The 20,182-nt window shown below is 43.3% G+C and overlaps 1 protein-coding gene across 4 annotated transcripts in view; it reads right to left on the bottom strand.

Annotated features, from left to right (window-relative positions):
- The window catches only part of ttyh2 (tweety family member 2), a 104,031-nt gene that overhangs the window by 22,426 nt on the left and 61,423 nt on the right, over window positions 1-20,182 (bottom strand). For all 4 annotated transcript variants that reach the window (XM_031804789.1, XM_020461114.2, XM_031804790.1 and 1 more), the window contains 3 exons: window positions 10,882-11,102; window positions 7,408-7,503; window positions 1,375-1,447 (listed from right to left, as the gene is read on the bottom strand). In XM_031804789.1, the coding sequence (XP_031660649.1) occupies window positions 1,375-1,447; window positions 7,408-7,503; window positions 10,882-11,102 (390 nt within the window). The remainder of the gene's footprint in view (window positions 1-1,374; window positions 1,448-7,407; window positions 7,504-10,881; window positions 11,103-20,182) is intronic.

A 20,182-nucleotide genomic window follows, 5' to 3' on the forward strand; every position in this document is an offset into this window, starting at 1 on the left:
ACAGGTTTTTAGACATTTTTTAAAACAGAAATACCTTATTTACATAAGTATTCCGACCCTTTGATATGAGACTCGAAATTGAGCTCAAGTGCATCCTGTTTCCATTGTTCTTCCTTGAGATGTTTCTACAACTTGATTGGAGTCCACCTGTGTTAAATTCAATTAATTGGAAACCTGTCTATATAAGGTCCCATATTTGACAGTGTACATGTATGTCAGAGGAAAAACCAAGTCATGAGTTCCGAGACAGGATTGTGTCGAGGCACAGATCTGGGGGAAGGGTACCAAAAAATGTCTGCAGCATTGAAGGTCCCCAAGAACACAGCGGCCTCTATTATTCTTAAATGGAAGAAGTTTGGAACCACCAAGTTTCTTCCTAGAGCAGGCCACTCAGCCATGGGGTAGATCTTCTTGGGCTATACTCAGCCTTGTCTCAGGGTACTACTTTGGTGGTTGAAGATATCCCTCTTGTGGTGTGGGGCTGTGCTTTGGCAAAGTTATATTTTTCCTGGTTGGCCCTGTCCGGGGGTATCGTCGGACAGGGCCACAGTGTCTCCCGACCCCTCCTGTCTCAGCCTCCATTATTTATGCTGCAATAGTTTGTGTTGAGGGGCTAGGGTACAGTCTATTATATCTGGAGTATTTCTCCTGTCTTATCCGGTGTCCTGTGTGAATATAAGTATACTCCCTCTAATTCTCTCTCTCTCCCTCCCCTCCCGGAGGACCTGAGCCCTGGGACCATGCCTCACTACTACCTGGCCTGATGACTACTTGCTGTCCCCAGTCCACCTGGTCGTGCTCCTGCTCCAGTTTCAACTGTTCTGCCTCCGGCTATGAAATCCTGACCTTTTCACCTTGTCCCGGACCTGCTGTTTTCCACTCTCTCTCTCTCTCTCTCTCTCTCTACAGCACCTGCTGTTTCTAACTCTGAATGCTCGGCTATGAAAAGCCAACCGACATTTACTCATGAGGTGCTGACCTGTTGCACAGTCTACAACCACTGTGATTATTATTATTTGACCCTGCTGGTCATCTATGAACATTTGAATTTTGGCCATGTACTGTTATAATCTCAACCCGGCACAGCCAGAAGAGGACTGGCCACCCCTCAGAGCCTGGTTCCTCTCTAGGTTTCTTCCTTGGTTCCTGCATTTCTAGGGAGGTGTTCCTAGTCAACTTTCTTCTACATCTGCATTGTTTGGGGTTTTAGGCTGGGTTTCTGTATAGCACTTTGTGACATCAGCTAATGTAAAAAGGGCTTCATAAATTAATTTGATGACAAAATGTGGAAAAAGTGAAGGGGTCTGAATACTTTCCGAATGCACTTTATACGGTTCCATTTGGGACACAGGCCTTGGAGTCACAGTCACTCACCACAGCTGTGGCAAGGTCAACTCCCAGAGACGCCCAGCTCAGGATCAACGTCAGCACCCCAAACACCATCATCCTGCAGGGACACACAGAGAGACAGAATTGTGGGTATTATAACACTGTTAATAACACACTAGAATAACTATAACTCATCAAGGATGTGATAATCAAAGATGATGATGTCACTCTGCCTAGTCAGTCATACAACAAAAAGGTCAAATGCCTCTCTCTGGAGACTGAGAATGCTCTGTAGTGAACAGTGTATGAACAGGAGGAGAGATGTCAGGGTGTGTCATCTCTGTTGTCCTCCAGTCGATAACAGCCTCTTTACGAGTACATGATGCAGGCAATGGAACATTCATCCTCCCTACTCTCTTCTAACCATACCCCCATGGACAGACATGCATTGCTTTCGAGTGAGTGACATCACCAATTGAACACTGCTAGCATGCACCGCTAGCTAGCAAGCTATTTCACATCATCTACATATGCATGCAAGGAGATCAATACTCTTTGGGTCCAATCATAAATTACCACAATATTTCCAAGAAAATGAAATGGACTAGTGTTGAGTTGTCCAGCCACCTCTCTCATCACATGCAATATGAATGTGTGCAGTAAGTGGATAGGAATACAATGAGCCTATTTGTCTCTCTGAGCCGTGTGTGTGAGTGTGTGTGTCTGTGTACGTGTGTATGTGTGTGTCTGTGTACGTGTGTGTCTGTCTGTGTACGTGTGTGTCTGTGTGTGTGTGTGTATGTGTGTGTCTGTGTGTGTGTGTGGTGTGCATCATTCAGGTCATAACACAGCACAGCTCTCCTACTAATCCAATCCACAACTGGCAGCATAATTGGCATTGTGAGTTCCCACAGCTGTACGGCCCTTCACACACCCGTCCTCTCGCTTCCTGTGTTTGCATTGACGTGTGAGAAGAGAAGCCAGGGTCGTTGTCTGTCAGGACAGTTTGTGAGCACAGTCAGAATGATAAAGAAGGAGTTCATTATTAACAGTAGTAGTCTTATTTGTGAGTTGAGAATATGCAGCTTTGACAGCCATTTACTGTATAGCCCATGAGAAAAGTTGAATATACTGTATGTGCAATAAAATCCATAATCAAGGGTCTTCCTCAAGAGCATAACAGCGGTGTGTGTTCTCTGATTTGTGTGTGTGTGCGTTTGCACACGTGTGGGCTCTGGGGGGCTACACAGGCTGTGTGTGCGTATGACCTCTGGGAACTACGGTGGGTGGTTGAAGTCAGTGGTGTGGAAGGATAGGTGCCCGCTCTGCCCTACTGTACTGTAAGTGCTTAATGAGTGGTTATGTGGGTCCACTGGGCCATGGAGACCTCAATTAAAGTGAGCGAGAGACAGAGTGTGTGTGTGTGTGCTCTGGGTGACCCAGTCGGCAGGAATAATAACCCAGCGTGCCTTTATTGAACACACAACACTACACCACGGAAGGCCAGGCCACACAATCCCGGGCCGCCAAGTCAGCTTCAAATCAAGCAAGCTACCATTGGCTTTTGTGCTCAGGCAGTCAGATCACTGATCTATGAGAAGGAGCAGGGACTGGGGCAGTGGCAGATGAAGCCTGGGTGGTACATTACATGCATAGACAGATACATAAACAACAAGACATAAACATAAAGCCTGATGCACACACACACCAACACAGAGAGAGGGCAGCTCTGGGTTGTGTCCTAATGGTACCCTATTCTCTATATAGTGCATAGGGATGGGCAGGCACGGTTATTTGAATATTCAAATATCTGAACGGACGTCAGTATTAGAATACTTGCAAGAGTACACATTTTTTTTAAAGGAAATCATAGGCCCATTTTAACAATCAAATGGATTTGTCTCAATTAAATCAAATTACATATGTGACATTGCTACACACAAGGATATACCATGACATTTGAAATTCTTAATGTACTAAAACAACAAACTTTTAAATCTAGGTTTTATGACGTGTGCCCCACTTAATCCCCAAAATTCTTAATCCCCTTAATCCCCCAAGTTATTTTGCTGCTTTGACACAGTCATTTCTGAAGATTATTATTTATGTCATGTGATTAGTGATTCATTTACGTCTGTCCCTCATTTTAAGGTAAACCCTGTTACGTGAACTGAACTCTCATTTTAACATGGTTAAACTATTTTAAAAACATCTAATAGTCAAATCATAGAGAAAAGCAGGTGAGCTGGTTCTACACAACAAATTCCCTCGTGTTAAATTAACACTGAAAGTGTGGACCTGTATAGATACTGAATATTGTTGAATTAACACACTGCTAAGTGTAAATTTGAATATTTCCCAGAATGCCTTTCCTTTCGAGTGAATTGTAGAGTTACCATGACTGAATTTGTTAGTGACTGAGACATACTCATGGCATACATCCAGTTTCAGTCCAAAGACTTCAAGTGAATATATTATCATTAAAATGGGAATATTTAAAGGGCTTGAACAGTCATTCTGATTCCCATGAAAAATTGCCAGAAACATCACAATAATATTTCTGGGGATTGATATGCTCAAAAACTATGAAAAGGTACAAACAGGCTGAGTGGGTGGGGAGCCTATATTCATGAGCTCGCCTTGACAGACAGCTCTTTGAAACTCCCATGTTAAGAAACTTGGATGTAATGAGCAGTGTTGCAGTAAAATCATCTCAAGAAAATGTGTCGTGATACGGTTTATACCGGAGCATGCATCAAAACCGCTAAGCAGTTTACTTCGAAGCAGTGTGCAGATGCTTGTATCACTTTATCAGACACAAGTGATCAATAACATCCAAAGTTTTACTTTGCTGAACAACCACCTGATTGGTTTGCTATTGGTTTCAGTAGAAGACAAAAAGGCTACCCTGTGCACGCGCTACGGTGTGTGCGATGTTATCTATAATAATTTGGCTAACCCTAACCCTAAATTATTTTGACCAGCAGGTGCCACTGGTGTACAATGTGTTGATCAAAGCCTCATGTAAATAACCTATTATCGACAGATTTGGCTGGAAATGCTCAATGCTTCAGGAAGCTTCGTTTTCCCATCACTACAAAATTGGTGATACACAAAGCAACTCAAACATTGAAATTGCATTGATGATATATATATTTTTATACATCTCCTGTTTGGCATGTCTCTTGTGATGCGGTTCAAAGCCCGGGTATCCTGGAAGGATATTGACCTCATCCCGTCAGTAGAGGATGCCTGGTTGTTCTTTAAAAGTGCTTTCCTCACCATCTTAAATAAGCATGCTCCATTCAAAAAATGTTGAACTAAGAACAGATATAGCCCTTGGTTCACTCCAGACTTGACTGCCCTTGACCAGCACAAAAACATCCTGTGGCGTACTGCAATAGCATCGAATAGTCCCCGCGATATGCAACTTTTCAGGGAAGTTAGGAACCAATATACACAGTCAGATTCAAACTGAAATTTGCATCCTGCAGCACTCGTTCCATGGTCATCCCCCTCTTCAAAGGCGAGGCACTCTAGACCCAAACTGTTACAGACCTATATCCTTCCTGTTATGCCTTTCTAAAGTCTTCGAAAGCCAAGTGAACAAACAGATCATCGACAATTTAGAATCTCACAGTACCTTCTCCGCTATGCAATCCGGTTTCCGAGCTGGTCTCAAGGTCCTAAACGATATCATAACTGCCATCGATAAAAGACAGTACTGTGCAGCCGTCTTCATCAACCTGGCCAGGGCTTTCGACTCTGTCAATCACTGTATTCTTATCGGCAGACTCAACAGCCTTGGTTTCTCTAATGACTGCCTCGCCTGGGTCACTAACTACTTCTCAGTGAGAGTTCAGTGTGTCAAATTGGAGGGCCTGTTGTCCGGACCTCTGACAGTCTCTATGGGGGTGCCAAAGGATTCACTTCTCGGGCCGACTCTTTTTTCTGTTTATATCAATGATGTCGCTCTTGCTGCGGGTGATTCCTTGATCCACCTCAACGCAGCCGACCATTCTGTATACATCTGGCCCTTCTTTGGACACTGTGTTAACAAACCTCCAAACAAGCTTCAATGCCATACAACACTCCTTCATTGGCCTCCAACTGCTCATAAATGCTAATAAAACAAAATGCATGCTCTTAAATCGCTGCCCGAACCCGCCTGCCCGACTGGCATCACTACTCTGGACGGTTCTGACTTAGAATATGTCGACAACTATAAATACCTAGGTATCTGGCTAGACTGTAAACTCTCCTTTCAGACTCATGTTAAGCATCTCCAATCCAAAATGAATGTAATTTACAAAATAGCCTCCAACACTCTACTCAGCAAATTGGATGCAGTCTATCACAGTGCCATCCGTTTTGTCACCAAAGCCCCATATACTCCCCACCACTGCGATCTGTATGCTCTCGTTGGCTGGTCCTCGCTACATATTCGTTGCCAAACCCACTGGCTCCAGGTCATCTACAAGACTTTACTAGGTAAAGCTCCGCCTTATCTCAGCTCACTGGTCACCATAGCAAAACCCACCCGTAGCACGAGCTCCAGCAGGTATATTTCACTGGTCATCCCCAAAGCCAACACCCTCTTCGGCCGCCTTTCCTTCCAGTTCTCTGCTGCCAATGACTGGAACAAATTGCAAAAATCACTGAAGTTGGAGACTTATATCTCCCTCAGTAACTTTAAGCGTCAGCTGTCAGAGCAGCTTACCGACCGCTGCAGCTGTACACAGCCCATCTGTAAATAGCCCATCCAACCAACTACCTACCTCACCCCATAATTGTTTTTGTTTTTCTACCCTTTTGCACACCAGTCACACCGTCTGTTCTGAGTCTGGCAGGCTGCGCAGCAAACAGGTGTCCAAGTTTAAACATTATCACAAAAAACATGTTTTTAGACTATCCAGACATACGAAAACATATTATTCGAATAGTAAAATTATTTAAAATGCCTGTCCCATTTTTGCACCACGTATATAGGGAATAGGGTGCCATTTGGGATATTCTGCACAGCTAGGCCCCACAAACATAGGTGCTGTGTGCTACCTAAAGTTCTCCTCTCTCTATTCCCGGGCACCAAGAATGGGGTTGACGCCCACAAGAACCTCCGTTCACACATCACAAACCCCACAAGCAGGCCTCCACAACTGTAATTAATCTCAAATGTGTAAAATGCCTAGTGGAATGGAATGGATCGAAACTCCCCTGGGAGGCCTGACTCACTGAAGTGTGTGTGTTAAGGGGGTGTTGGTTGAGGATATAATATAAGCCTGGTTCTCAGCCCAAATGACTGATTGAAAGAGACAGGAAGCTATGCGCCTGGGTGAGCACGGAGCACAGAGGGACTGGATGAGTACATGCTTACTATATGCTGTGTGTGTGTGTGTGTGTGTGTGTGTGTGTGTGTGTGTGTGTGTGTGTGTGTGTGTGTGTGTGTGTGTGTGTGTGTGTGTGTGTGTGTGTGTGTGTGTGTGTGTTTGTGTGTGCACAGAGTGATGCATTACATGCCCTGTGGAATCCCTCTCACAGTACAGCAGGAGCTGGAGTACTTATAGTGGAAATCGTTATTGATGACTATAGATACTGAGATGAGATGGGAGGTTGTATGTGTGTGAAGATGTACATTTAGTAATTTTTTTATATTTCATAGAAATTCTCTCGCTTCAACATATCCCTTCAAAAAGTTGGTTGCTCTCCTGCTTCCCTACCCCTGCTTGAAACAGCTTCACACAACAAACGAAGAACTAAATAATTCAAGCTATTCCAGACCGGGCTGTGAGGAAGAAAAAAGGCTTCCCTTTTCCATTTCAGTCAAGTGCATTTGTAATTCATGTAAGTTATGTAAGACGCATAAAACAGGTCAAGTAACACTCTTGAAATTCTGTGGGGGGGTTCTTGAAATGGCAGTTATGGCACGACTCCAAGTCAATTCAATCAACCACAAACGTATATTTCTTGGAAATGGGCATGGCAAATCTCCAAGCAGCCAATTCAATCAAGTGCATCGACAGACCAAACAATATAGTAAAGAATTGAACAGAACAGAAATAGGAGCAGTAGGCTACTCACGTGGTCAGCAGCCAGCGAGACTGCTTGGCCAGGCCCAGGCAAGCCGCCAGACAGATGACCAGATCTAGGATCAGTAGCAGCAGGTAGGTGAGCCACCTAGAGGACAGAGGGAGAATGACAGAGAGTCAGTCTGTCAGTGAGTCAGAGAAACAGCGTAACAGATCTAGGATCAGTAGCAGCAGGTAGGTGAGGCACCTAGGTCCTAGACGACAGAGAGAATGACAGTGTTACAGTCACAGAAATATAACTTCCTTATCTTATCTTAATTGCCTATTCCTATGGGTACATTCAATATGGCCGCCGTTCCACCCACCAGAGAACATGGACTTGAACGAAAATACTGTTATAGTAATTCTATTTCTATGGTTACAGTAATGTGCAGATTCAGCTGAGGGAGCAGCCAACCAAGTTGCAACCCAAATGAGAGTCAGCTGGCTGGCTCATGTCCCTAGCTTACACACGACTGGCTGACACTTAGGACCCTTTGGTTAACCCAATAGGACGCATACCGTCAGACATCACACTGGATGTCTCTGTGTATGTCAGTGGAGGATTGGTTGGACATGTGGACATATTTGTGTGAGTGTATGTCAGTGTCAGACCTGGGATATAAATATGCTTCATAGAAAGTCACTATTTTTGGTGGAACAAACAGTGCCGTTGGAGATAACTATTTGAGAAAAGCAACTACTTTTTTAAATATTTGAATACAGATCTGAGAAAGCAACTACTTTTTTTATATTTGAATACAGACCTCAGGAAGTGATTACTTTTCAGAAACTATTGGATTTGCTACCTTCAACTAATGGTGGGGACGCATCTGGAACTGCATGTTGCAGATAGGAATATAATGAATAGCGCAACACACAACGTCATATAATATTTCAATCTGTCTGACAGTAGATCATATTTGATCTACACAATACATTTCTATTTCTCTGAACATGCTGTAAATTTCTATTCTCCTGAACAGGCGCCCAGTTTTCCAGTGTTAAAACACAAACAAATCAACACTGAAAGTGTTGAGTCTGTGGACCCATATAGACACCAGAATAGTGTTAAATTAACACTGCTTAGTGTAAAGCATTATTCATTATTTGAGTAAATTGTAGAGGTACCACCCATGACTGTATTTGTTAAGGACAGAGACATGGTTGTTGCATTCATCCATTTTTGTGTCCTATGGACTTCACCAAGTGAGATCCTAAGTAAATAATATGTTATATATAAAAAATATATATTTGACACAATACCATATGTATTTCATAAGGCTTCATTTTGAGGGCCTCGCATTACCCTAATACACAGGCCTGAAACTCATACACATCACTTTGAACCAAAACCACGCCCATCATTATCATATTTCCCAGCATGCTCTATTGCAGGTTGATTTTTTAGAATTGTTTGTTTCAATATCTATGTTTGTGCATGTATATTGATAGATTTATGAATTAATTAATCTTATGCAACACAAAGATAAATAACATACAATAAAATACATTTTCTAAACTAATCCAATCAGTTAGTTAGATTTTTTGTTTTCAAATAACTTACGTTCTTCGGTGGTAAATTCAATTGATTGGACATGGTTTGGAAAGGCACACATCTGTCTATATAAGGTCCCACAGTTGACAGTGCATGTTAGAGCAAAGACCAAGCCATGCGATCAAAGGACTGTCTGTAGAATGCAGAGACAGAATTGTGTCAAGGTACAGATCTGGGAAAGGGTACGCTCCTCCGGAAAAGGCACATGACAGCCTGCTTTGAGTTTGCCAAAAGACACCTAAAGACTCTCAGACCATGAGAAACAAGATTATCTGGTCAGATGAAACCAAAATTGAGCTATTTGGCCTGAATGCCAAGCGTTAAGTCTGGAGGAAACCTGGCACCATCCCTACGGTGAAGAATGGTGAAGAATGGTGGTGGCAGCATCATGCTGTGGGGATAACGAAGGATTGGCTTTGGGACAAGTCTATGAATGCCCTTGAGTGGCCCAGCCAGAGACGGGACATGAGAGATGTGAAAATAGATGTGCAGCGACACTCCCCATCCAACCTGACAGAGCTTGAGAGGATCTGCAGAGAAGAATGGGAGAAATTCCCCAAATACAGGTGTGCCAAGCTTGTAGCGTCATACCCAAGAAGACTCGATGCTGTAATTGTTGCCAAAGGTGCTTCAACAAAGTACTGAGTAAAGGGTCTGAATACTTATTTACATAAGGTATTTCTGTTTTCTGTTTTTAACCAAAGTCCAAAAAGTTATATGAACCCGTTTTGGGCTTTTTATTATAGGGTATTGTGTGTAGATTGATGAGAGAAAAAAACAGTTGAATCCATCTCAGAATAAGGCTGTAACGTAACAAAATGTAGAAAAAGTCAAGGGGTCTGAATACTTTCCAAATGCACCGTATATTCAAATACCTTCAAATATTATAGTTTTTCTGAGACCTGTATTTGAATATCAAAGGAAATACTTGCCTTTAGTTGATTCTCTTTATTCGACTACCTTGAGCAGTTGAAAATACAACTATTTTCTGCTGAGGTCTGGTCAGTTTAGGAATGGACATGGTGTAGGCTGTATGTGAGTGAGCGCGTGTGTGACTGTGTGTGTATGTGTGTCAGTGTATGAATAGACATGGAGTAGGCTATTTGTGTGCTTGATGTCTTTACTTTTTGCTGACGATGTGTGTTCTGTGCCCTCATCTGAAGGCATCTGCTCCAGTCAGAACAGAATAGAAGCAGTGCTGTAACTGTGGTCAGTGGTCTCTGGCTTTAGCCCATGTAGGAACAGATCCAGTCCAGATGATTTAATAATGGATGAGCTCAAATCCATTCGCATTAATATTTCATCCTCTGAAAGCTATGGCTATGTCCCCCCAACCCTACCCCATCTTATGTTCATTACTCTCTCCCTTCCTTCTCACTCTCTCACTCTCTTTCTGTTTCTCTCTGTCTTTCTTCTCTCGCTCTCCTCCTCTCTCTCTCTCTCTCTCTCTCTCTCTCCATCACTCCTCTTTCGCTCTCTGTCTGTCTCTCATATCACAGTCTCCCTCTCTCCTCAATCTCTTCCCCCCTCTCTTCTCTTGGCATTCAAGAGGGTACAGTATAAGCAGGTTGTAGGACCATGTGCCTGGTGCCTGTTGTCTCTTCAGTGATCACTCTTACTGTGTGCATCTCAGCCAAATTTAGAGTCAAGCTGAACACCATCACAGGGAATTGGATACATGAGTAATAACTCACTGAATGTGAAGGCTCTCAGCTGGTCTATGTTTTCATCTGAACTCAATAAGGTCGTATTATTGTTGTGCAAACGTTGTAAAAACTATCTGAACATGCAGAGCACAGGGTGATATGGGTTATCGATAAGAGGTAGCCATTCATTAACTCACACACACGCACACAAACACTTACACGCGCCCACAAGCCCGAACGCACGCACACAAACATGCACGCACACACACACTCAGGTCTATACCTGTAGTACTCTATGTATGCGGTTTGGTCTGCGACAGCGGCCAGGTCTACTTTAGCCGTGTCCCAGTCAGGCAGGCCCAACAACTGTTTGATGACGTTGTCAGCCATCTGCTGCATGAAGCGCAGGGTCTGTACGTAGTCTCCCCGCGTAGCGAAGATCTCATCCAGCCTCGCCAGGTGCTGCTTCAGACCACTCTCCATGCTACCCATGGTGTTAGTCACCTAGAGGAGATGAGGAGAGAGGAGGAGAGGCAAGGAGGAGAGGAGAAGGAGAAGAGGAGGAGGAGGAGGAGAAGGAGAAGAAGAAGAGGAGGAGGAGGATAAGTGTGAGTACACACAGAATACTCCATTAACTTCCATATGAATAACAATAGTTAGATTGCATTCTAAATGACACTGTATTCTCTATTTGGTGCACTACTTTTGCCCGCGGCCCATAGCGGATGTAGCTGAGTATTACAGGGCAGGCTTGACAATGGGCCTTCGTGGTCTTCAGTGCAAGAACTTCGTAAAAGACATCTAGCAGATCCACGAACACTAATATAATTTCAGATATATCTTAAATGACCACGTTTTCACAAATTTGATGATATAATTGCCAAGCCCATTCAAAAGATTAGGGGACAGGACCCGAAAGTATGACGTGGGAGAATGTCACTTGCACAGGGTATTCAGTAGACGTTGGTTCTCCAGGGATGACTTCGTTCTGTTATTCTGGGGTCACCACGGTGGTATATTTTCTCATTTAATTCTAGGCTAATGTAGAAATAACACTCTACACGGTTTTCTACACAATTAAACAGCATAATCATACTGCTGCAAATTAGGCTTAGCAACCAGGGCCTCCTTGAAACAAACAACTAAACAAACAAGCAAGATAATTATAAACTTCCTCCTACTCACATTTTTCTGTGACACTCTTTGCCAAATACACATAACATGAAAGGAGTACCAATACTGCATCCAAAATGGCACCCTATTCCCTATATAGACCACTATTACTGACCAGGGCCCAGAGGTCCTGGTCAAAAGAAAATGCACATACAGTGCCATTTAATTGGGACACAACCCCAATGTGGAGCAGGATTACACTATCACTTCGCTTCCCACTTAATTACAACATAGTTCCAGGGAGAGGGTTGTTGACTGGGAAATGTTTTTCAGAGTCAGTGACATCTTGGTATTTGATAATTAAAAGGGGCAATAAATGCTTCCATTTAGCCCTAGGTACTTGGCATTCAGCAGGCGTACAGACCGCTCATATTGTTTATGTGTTTGTAGAGGTGGGGACAGCGATGTGCTTGGGTTCTGGGGGGCTGTTGGGTGGAAGTTATGAGGTAGTTTGGTATTCAATATACGTGGACTCCTCACTCGCTAGATTGCCTTTGGCTATAGGGAGAGCAGGAGGGGGATGTGGTAGAGAGAAAGAGTGAGAGTAAATTAAGAAATAAAGGGAATTAAGATTGAGAGAGAGAGACAGAAAGGGAGAGCCAGAAAGAAAGAGAGTATCTGAGAGGGCGAAAGAAAGAACGTGAAAGAGAGAGAAAGTGAAAGAGATGAGGAACGAGGGGAAGAAGATAAAGCTAGTCAGAGGGTTGGTTTAGGGAGTTGAGGTGACATGCAAAGGTTTTTGGATGGAATTGGCAAATATGGAACAAACACATTACGCTACAATGATTGTGACAGGGCCACCAAGGCCTAATGTACCACAGTCGCTGGCTGTTTTCGTGCCCTACAGAAACAGAACATGCAAACCAAATGGCACCCTATTCCCTATTTAGTGCACTACTTTTGACCAGGACCCATATGGCTAGGGTATAGGGTGTCATTTGGGAGGCAGACCGAAAGACAGAGTTTATCAACAACATACGTCTGGTGTGCTACTGTTATCTGATCCACTACCTAATTTCCACGGCTTTATTTCAACTCCTCAAACCCGGGAGATTAAATTATTGCTGGGAAAGCATGTATCTGAGCTCTGTGGGACTGCATGGGAATGTTATCTGTAGAGCCTAGGGAGTCACTAGATCCAGTTGGTTGCCTGTATCGATTCGTCTGATCCTCATCATCACATTGCTTCAAATGATCCTGTAGATACGTATGGCTGTGGCTCTGCTGTTATCATCCATCCACTACGGGTATGTCACAAAAGTAGTGCACTATGTACGGAATAGGGTGGTATTTGGAATGTATCCTATGTTTTCATTGCCTGTTGGACAGTGTATAGTGAATCCATCCAATCACACACACATTTGAGTTTCTCTCAATAGTCAATTTCTCACAAAATATTGGGTGTTATGGCAAAACTGACTTAAATAACTTGTAGACCTGCAATGCAACTCCATATGATTCAAAGTTGCTGCATTCACGTCAGAGGAACATAGCAGGGGTGAAACTTAGGTGCAACTCCATACAATATATGCGGCTCTGTTCACACCAGGAGAACTGAGCAGGAGTTAACGACTTCGGTAAAACTCCACATGATTATTACATTTCCGTTTTCATGTGTTGCACTTGCATTCCGCAGCATATATTAATCACATGATCATGCACTGATGTCAAACGGAATAAACCAAGGACACAGATGGTTCCTAATGTTGTGAGATTCTCTCTGGTGTATATACAGAACAACTGGTGCTGTGAGATTGGGATATCAGGACTCAAGGATGCTGTGTGAATATAATACCGTGCTCCTGCTCAAACTTATTCTCTGCTCGATGGTGAGGAGGAGGAAAGGAAGGGAGGAGAAGAGGAGGAAAGGAAGGGAGGAGGAGAGGAGAAGAGGAGGGTTCCTTCAATTAAATTTGAATGGATGAGCTCAGGCGTTAAATGGATCATGGCTCTAAAGTGCTGCAGCCGTCCTGCCACCCAAAGATGGATTTCTCCTCCATTGGTTAAATTGGGTTCATAAAATCTTGAAAAAACCCAGCGATGTGATGGTGACCACAGCTGACGTTTTATATCTCAAAATAGATAGTCTGTCCTGACGGAGGGGTTAAGAGCCATTTTGGTTTGTGGGTTCTAAAGAAGAAAGAATATGAAAGTGACAAAATCTTTCATTAGAAGAAAAGATGATTGACATTGAATGATTGACACACATAGAGGGGAGGTTATTAGAATATCCTCAGAACGGTTGACTATGGTGGATATTGTGGGGAACGATTTGAAAGCTATTGTAGGTCTAAATTCCACAAAGAGACCAGAATTGACATTTTATGGCATAAGACATTGAGAGTATAAGTGGAGGAGAGGAAGGAAAGAGAAAGTGGCTTCGCAAAAACAAACAACATTTTGCATGATGCTAGAAGTTTCACTTCACTTAAAACATACTTCAAGGCACATGTCTGAATAGGGAAGTCAGTGTTGCTGACTGTATTTAACCAGGTAGGCTAGTTGAGAACAAGTTCTAATTTACAATTGCGACCTGGCCAAGATAAAGCACACCAGTTCTACACATACAACAACACAGAGTTGCACATGGAATAAACAAACATACAGTAAACATACAGTCAATAATACAGTCAATAATACAGTCAATAATACAGTAAAATCTAAATCTATATACAGTGAGTGCAAATGAGGTAAGATAAGGGAGGTAAGGCAATAAATAGGCCATGGTGGCGAAGTAATTACAATATAGCAATTAGACACTGGAATGGTAGATGTGCAGAAGATTAATGTGCAAGTAGAGATACTGGGGTGCAAAGGAGCAAGATAAATAAATAAATACAGTATGGGGATGAGGTAGTTGGATGGGCTGTTTACAGATGGGCTATGTACAGGTGCAGTAATCTGTGAGCTGCTCTGGCAGCTGGTGCTTAAAGCTAGTGAGGGAGATATAGGTCTCCAGCTTCAATGATTTTTGCAGTTTGTTCCAGTCATTGGCAGCAGAGAACTGGAAGGAAAGGCGGCCAAAGGAAGAATTGGCTTTGGGGGTGACCAGTGAGATATACCTGCTGGAGTGCGTGCTATGGGTGGGTGCTGCTATGGTGACCAGTGAGCTGAGATAAGGTGGGCTTTACCTAGCAGAGACTTGTAGATGACCTGGAGCCAGCGGATTTGGCGACGAGTATGAAGCGAAGGCCAGCCAACGAGAGCATACAGGTCGCAGTGGTGGGTAATATATGGGGCTTTGGTGACAAAATGGATGGGACTGTGATAGACTGCATCCAATTTGTTGAGTAGAATGTTGGAGGCTATTTTATAGATGACATCCCTGAAGTCGAGGATCGGTAGGATAGTCAGTTTTACGAGGGTATGTTTGGCAGCATGAGTGAACGATGTTTTGTTGCGAAATAGGAAGCCAATTCTAGTTGTAATTTTGGATTGGAGATGCTTAATGTGAGTTTGGAAGGAGAGTTTACAGTCTAACCAGACACCTAGGTATTTGTATTTGTCCACATAATCTAAGTCAGAACCGTCCAGAGTAGTGATGCTGATTAGACATATTACAGCTGTATTTCTACAAGACTAACATTACACAACAACTATGCTCTTACATATCCAGACCTTTACCCTAGACTTAACCAATTCCTATCTCTTTACCCGAAGATAACCCTTAACCTTACTGTAAAATGTGTCGAGAGGAATAGAATATCTACTTCTTAAATTATCTGATGCTCTCTAGTATCATCCAAATCAATTTTAACATTTTATTGGTCTCGTACACATATTTTGCCAATGTTATTGCAGGTGCAGCGAAATGCTTATGTTTCTAGCTACATCAGTGCACTAATACCTAACAATACAAAACAAATCCCCCAAATAAAAAAATATCAGAGCAAGCAATGTCAGAGAACAGAATAATATATATATATATACACACGCACACGCACACGCACACGCACACGCACACGCACACACACACACACACACACACACACACACACACACACACACACACACACACACACACACACACATGATGGTGTATAGACAGTATGGACAGTACATTAAAAGAAAAGATGTATACAGCAGCAGTTATATAGGATGAGCCTTGACTAGAGTACAGTATATACATACGAAGTCTGTAAAACGGTCTGTAAACATTATTAAAGTGACCAGTGTTCAATGACTATATGTACAGTGAAATTGGAAAGTATTCAGATCCACCGTAGGGATGGTGCCAAGTTTCCTCCAGGCGTGATGCTTGGCATTCAGGCCAAAGAGCTAAATCATGGTTTCATCAGACCAGAGATTCTTGTTTCTCATGGTCTGAGTCCTTTAGGTGCCTTTTGGCAAACTCCAAGCGGGCTGTCATATGCCTTTTACTGAGAAGTGGCTTCCGTCTGGCCACTACCAAAAAGGCCTGATTGGTGGGGTGCTGCAGAGATGGTTGTCCTTCTGGAAGGTTCTCCCATCTCCACAGAGGAACTTTGGAGCTCTGTCAGAGCGACCATCGGATTCTTGGTCACCTCCCTGACCAAGGCCCTTCTCCCCAGATTGCTCAGTTTGGCAGGGCGGCCAGCTCTAGGAAGAGTCTTGGTCGATCCAAACTTCTTCCATTTAAACTTCTTAAGAATCGGCGTTCCGTCAACCGGACAGTTGTAAATCATGCAGCACATTATATCAAGATCGCAGATTTTAGAGAAACAACAAATGTCGGTAGATATAAGTGTCTTATATCGGCTGAAATTCTTGTTAATATGGATTTTGTATTCTCATTTTGTCTGTCATAGTTGAAGTGTGCCTATGATGAAAATTACAGGCCTCTCATATTTTTAAGTGGGAGAACTTGCACAATTGGTGGCTGACTAAATACTTTTTTGCCCCAATGTATATATATAAATTGGCAAACATAAAAAAAAAAAACTGTTTTGTCATTATGTGGTATTGTGTGTAGATTGATGAAGACAACTTTTTATTTAATATATTTTAGAACAAGGCTGTAACATAACAAAATGTGGAAAACGTCAAGGGGTCTGAATACTTTCCGAATGCACTGTACATAGAACAGCAGTCTCTAACTTGCAGTGTAGAGTCCCGGGTGGTAGCTTGCTAGTAACAGTGACTAAGTTCAAGGCAGGGTACTGGGAGGAGGCTGGCTAGTGGTGACTATATAACAGTCTGATGGCCTGGTGCAACTGTACTGTCTCAGCCTTCTAGATGGTAGCGTGGTGAACAGGCCGTGGCTCAGGTGGCTGAGGTCCTTGATCTTCTTGGCCTTCCTGTGACATTGGGTGCTGTAAATGTCCTGGGGGGCAGGCAGTGTGCCCCCTGTGATGCTTTGGGCTGACCGCAATTGCAGACAGTGCAATTGTCATACCAGGCAACACAGCCCAACTGGATGCTCTTAATGGTGCAACTGTAGGAATTTGTGAGGGTCTTAGGGACAAAGCAAATTTCTTCAGCCTCCTGAGGTTGAAGAGGCGCTGATGCGCCTTCTTCGCCACACTGTCTGTGTGGATGGACCATTTCAGGTTCCCAGTGATGTCCACGCCGAGGAACTCGAAGCTTGTCACCTTCTTCACTGTGGCCCTGTCGATGTGGATGTGCTCTCTCTGCTGTCTCCTGAAGTCCAGGATCAGCTCCTTTGTTTTGTTGAAGTTGAGGGATAGGTTATTTTCTTGGCACCACTCCGCCAGGGCCCTCCTCCCTGTAGGCTGTCTAGTGATTGCGTCATCCGTAGATCTGTTGGGGTGGTATGCAAATTGTAGTGGGTCTAGGGTATCAGGTAAGGTGGAGGTGATAATGATCCTTACCTAGCCTCTCAAAGCACTTGAAGATGACAGCAGTGAGTGCTATGGGGAGATAGTCATTTAGTTCAGTTACCTTTGCTTTCTTCGGTACAGGAACAATGGCTGAGATCTTTAAGCAAGTGGGGATAACACACTGGGATAGGGCGAGATTGAATATGTCCATAAACATTGCAGCCAGCTGGTCTACACTTGCTCTGAGGACGCGGCTAGGAATGCAGTATGGGCCGGCAGCCCTGTGAGGGTTAACGCTTAAGTGTCTTACTTATCTCGGCCCCTGAGAACAAGAGCTCACAACCCTAGCGTGTGGCGGTGGCCTGCATCGGCAGCACTGTATTTTTCTTGAAGCGGGTAAAGAAGGTATTTAGCTTGTCCGGAAGCAAGGTGTCGGTGTCTGTGACGTGGCTGGTTAAATACCACAAAGTTGGCCTGGAGCTGGAAATAGGGTGACTATGTACACTACCGGTCAAAAGTTTTAGAACAATTCAAGGGTCATTCAAGGGTTTTTCTTTATTTTTCTTATTTATACATTGTAGAAAAATAGTGAAGACACCAAAACTATGAAATAACACATATGGAATCATGTAATAACCAAAAAAGTGTTAAACAAATAAATTCTCAAAGTTGCCACCCTTTGCCTTGATGACAACTTTGCACAATTTTGGCATTCTCTCAACCAGTTTTATGAGGTGGTCACCTGGAATGCATTTCAATTAACAGGTGTGCCTTCTTAAAAGTTAATTTGTGGACTTTCTTTCCTTCTTAATGCGTTTGATTAACCATGGTCGAATTTCTGCAAAGAAACCACTACACTAAAGAACACCAATAAGAAGAAGAGACTTGCTTATGCCAAGAAATATGAGCAATGGACATTAGACCGGTGAAAATGTGTCCTTTGGTCTGGAGTCCAAATTGGAGATTTTTGGTTCCAACTGCCATGTCTTTGTGAGACGCGGTGTGGGTGAACGGATGATCTCCGTATGTGAATTTCTCACCGTAAAGCATGGAGGAGGAGGTGTTATGGTGTGGGAGTGCTTTGCTGGTGACACTATCTGTGATTTATTTAGAATTCTAGCCACACTTAACCGGCATGGCTATCATTTGTTTTTCAACAGAACAATGACCCAACACACCTCCAGGCTGTGTAATCGGTATTTTACCAAGAAGGAGAGTGATGGAGTGCTGCATCAGATGTCCTGGCATCCACAATCCCCTGACCTCAACCAAATTGAGACGGTTTGAGATGATTCAGACCGCAGAGTGAAGGAAAAGTATCCAACAAGTGCTTAGCATATGTGGGAACTCCTTCAAGACTGTTGGAAAAGCATTCCAGGTGAAGCTGGTTGAGAGAATGCCAAGAGTGTGCAAAGCTGTCATCAAGGCAAAGGGTGGCTATTTGAAGAATCTCAAATATAAAATATATTTTGATTTGTTTTAACACTTTTTTGGTTACAACATGAATCCATATGCACTTTTTGATGTCTTCACTATTATTCTACAATGTAGACAATAGTAAAAATAAAGAAAAACCCTTGAATGAGTAGTTGTTCTAAAACCTTTGTCTGTATGTTGACACCATCCTGTGACAAAGTCATGCTGACCTTCATGTTCCTGTTCTAGCTGCAGCACAGTATGTGTAAGGATGCCAAGGCTGCAACAGCCAGCAGGTTAATGACCTGAGGGATGCCCTTCTGAAATCCCTGATCTGGGACAGGAATCAAACCTAGGAGTCTATAGGCCCAGATCCAGACCCAGGCCCAGGTCCAACTCTCAGTCAGTCACCAGCCATTACACACAGAGTCTGCATCCAAAATGGCACCCTATTCCCTACAGAGTGCACTACTTTTGACCAGAGTTCTATGGTGCAGTATTAGGTTTGCACTATTTTACCAGGAAAGTTGACTGAGAACACATTCTAATTTACAGCAACAACCTGGGGAATAGTTACAGGGGAGAGGAGGGGGGATGAATGAGCCAATTGTAAGCTGGGGATGATTAGATGACCATGATGGTATGAGGGCCAGATTAGGAATTTAGCCAGGACAACCACCCCTACTCCTACAATAAGTGCCATGGTATCTTTAGTGACCACAGAGAGTCAGGACACCCATTTAACATCATTTTTTTAGACCCGAGGAAAGAGTACCTCCTACTGGCCCTCCAACACCACTTCCAGCAGCATCTGGTCTCCCATCTAGGAACCAACCAGGACCAACCCTGCTTAGCTTCAGAAGCAAGCCAGCAGTGGGATGCAGGGTAGCATGCTTCTGGCACTATGCAGGGGTTAGGGTGCCATTTGGGACTCAGAGACCTCCAACCAGGCAGTTTATCAATGGCTTGTCAACTCAATGCCATACATAACCCTGCTTCCTTCCCCTCAACAATTTTCAAACATTCTCTCTCCAAGATTCTTTGAACTTGGTTGCTTACGTAAATCCTTCTTTAGTCAAATACAGTGTAAAATAACTCATCTTTAATGTCTATTGTTTCCAGACAAAGCCTATTACGATGAGAGCGTGTTTGTTTGAGGGAAATATATTTACAGTTATGTCAATGGCCAGGTCCCAACCACAGCGAGATGTAACCTTGCTCTCTGACTGACTAATA

Source organism: Oncorhynchus kisutch, linkage group LG25 (genome assembly GCF_002021735.2).
Source record: "Oncorhynchus kisutch isolate 150728-3 linkage group LG25, Okis_V2, whole genome shotgun sequence".
NCBI classification, from domain to species: domain Eukaryota; kingdom Metazoa; phylum Chordata; class Actinopteri; order Salmoniformes; family Salmonidae; genus Oncorhynchus; species Oncorhynchus kisutch.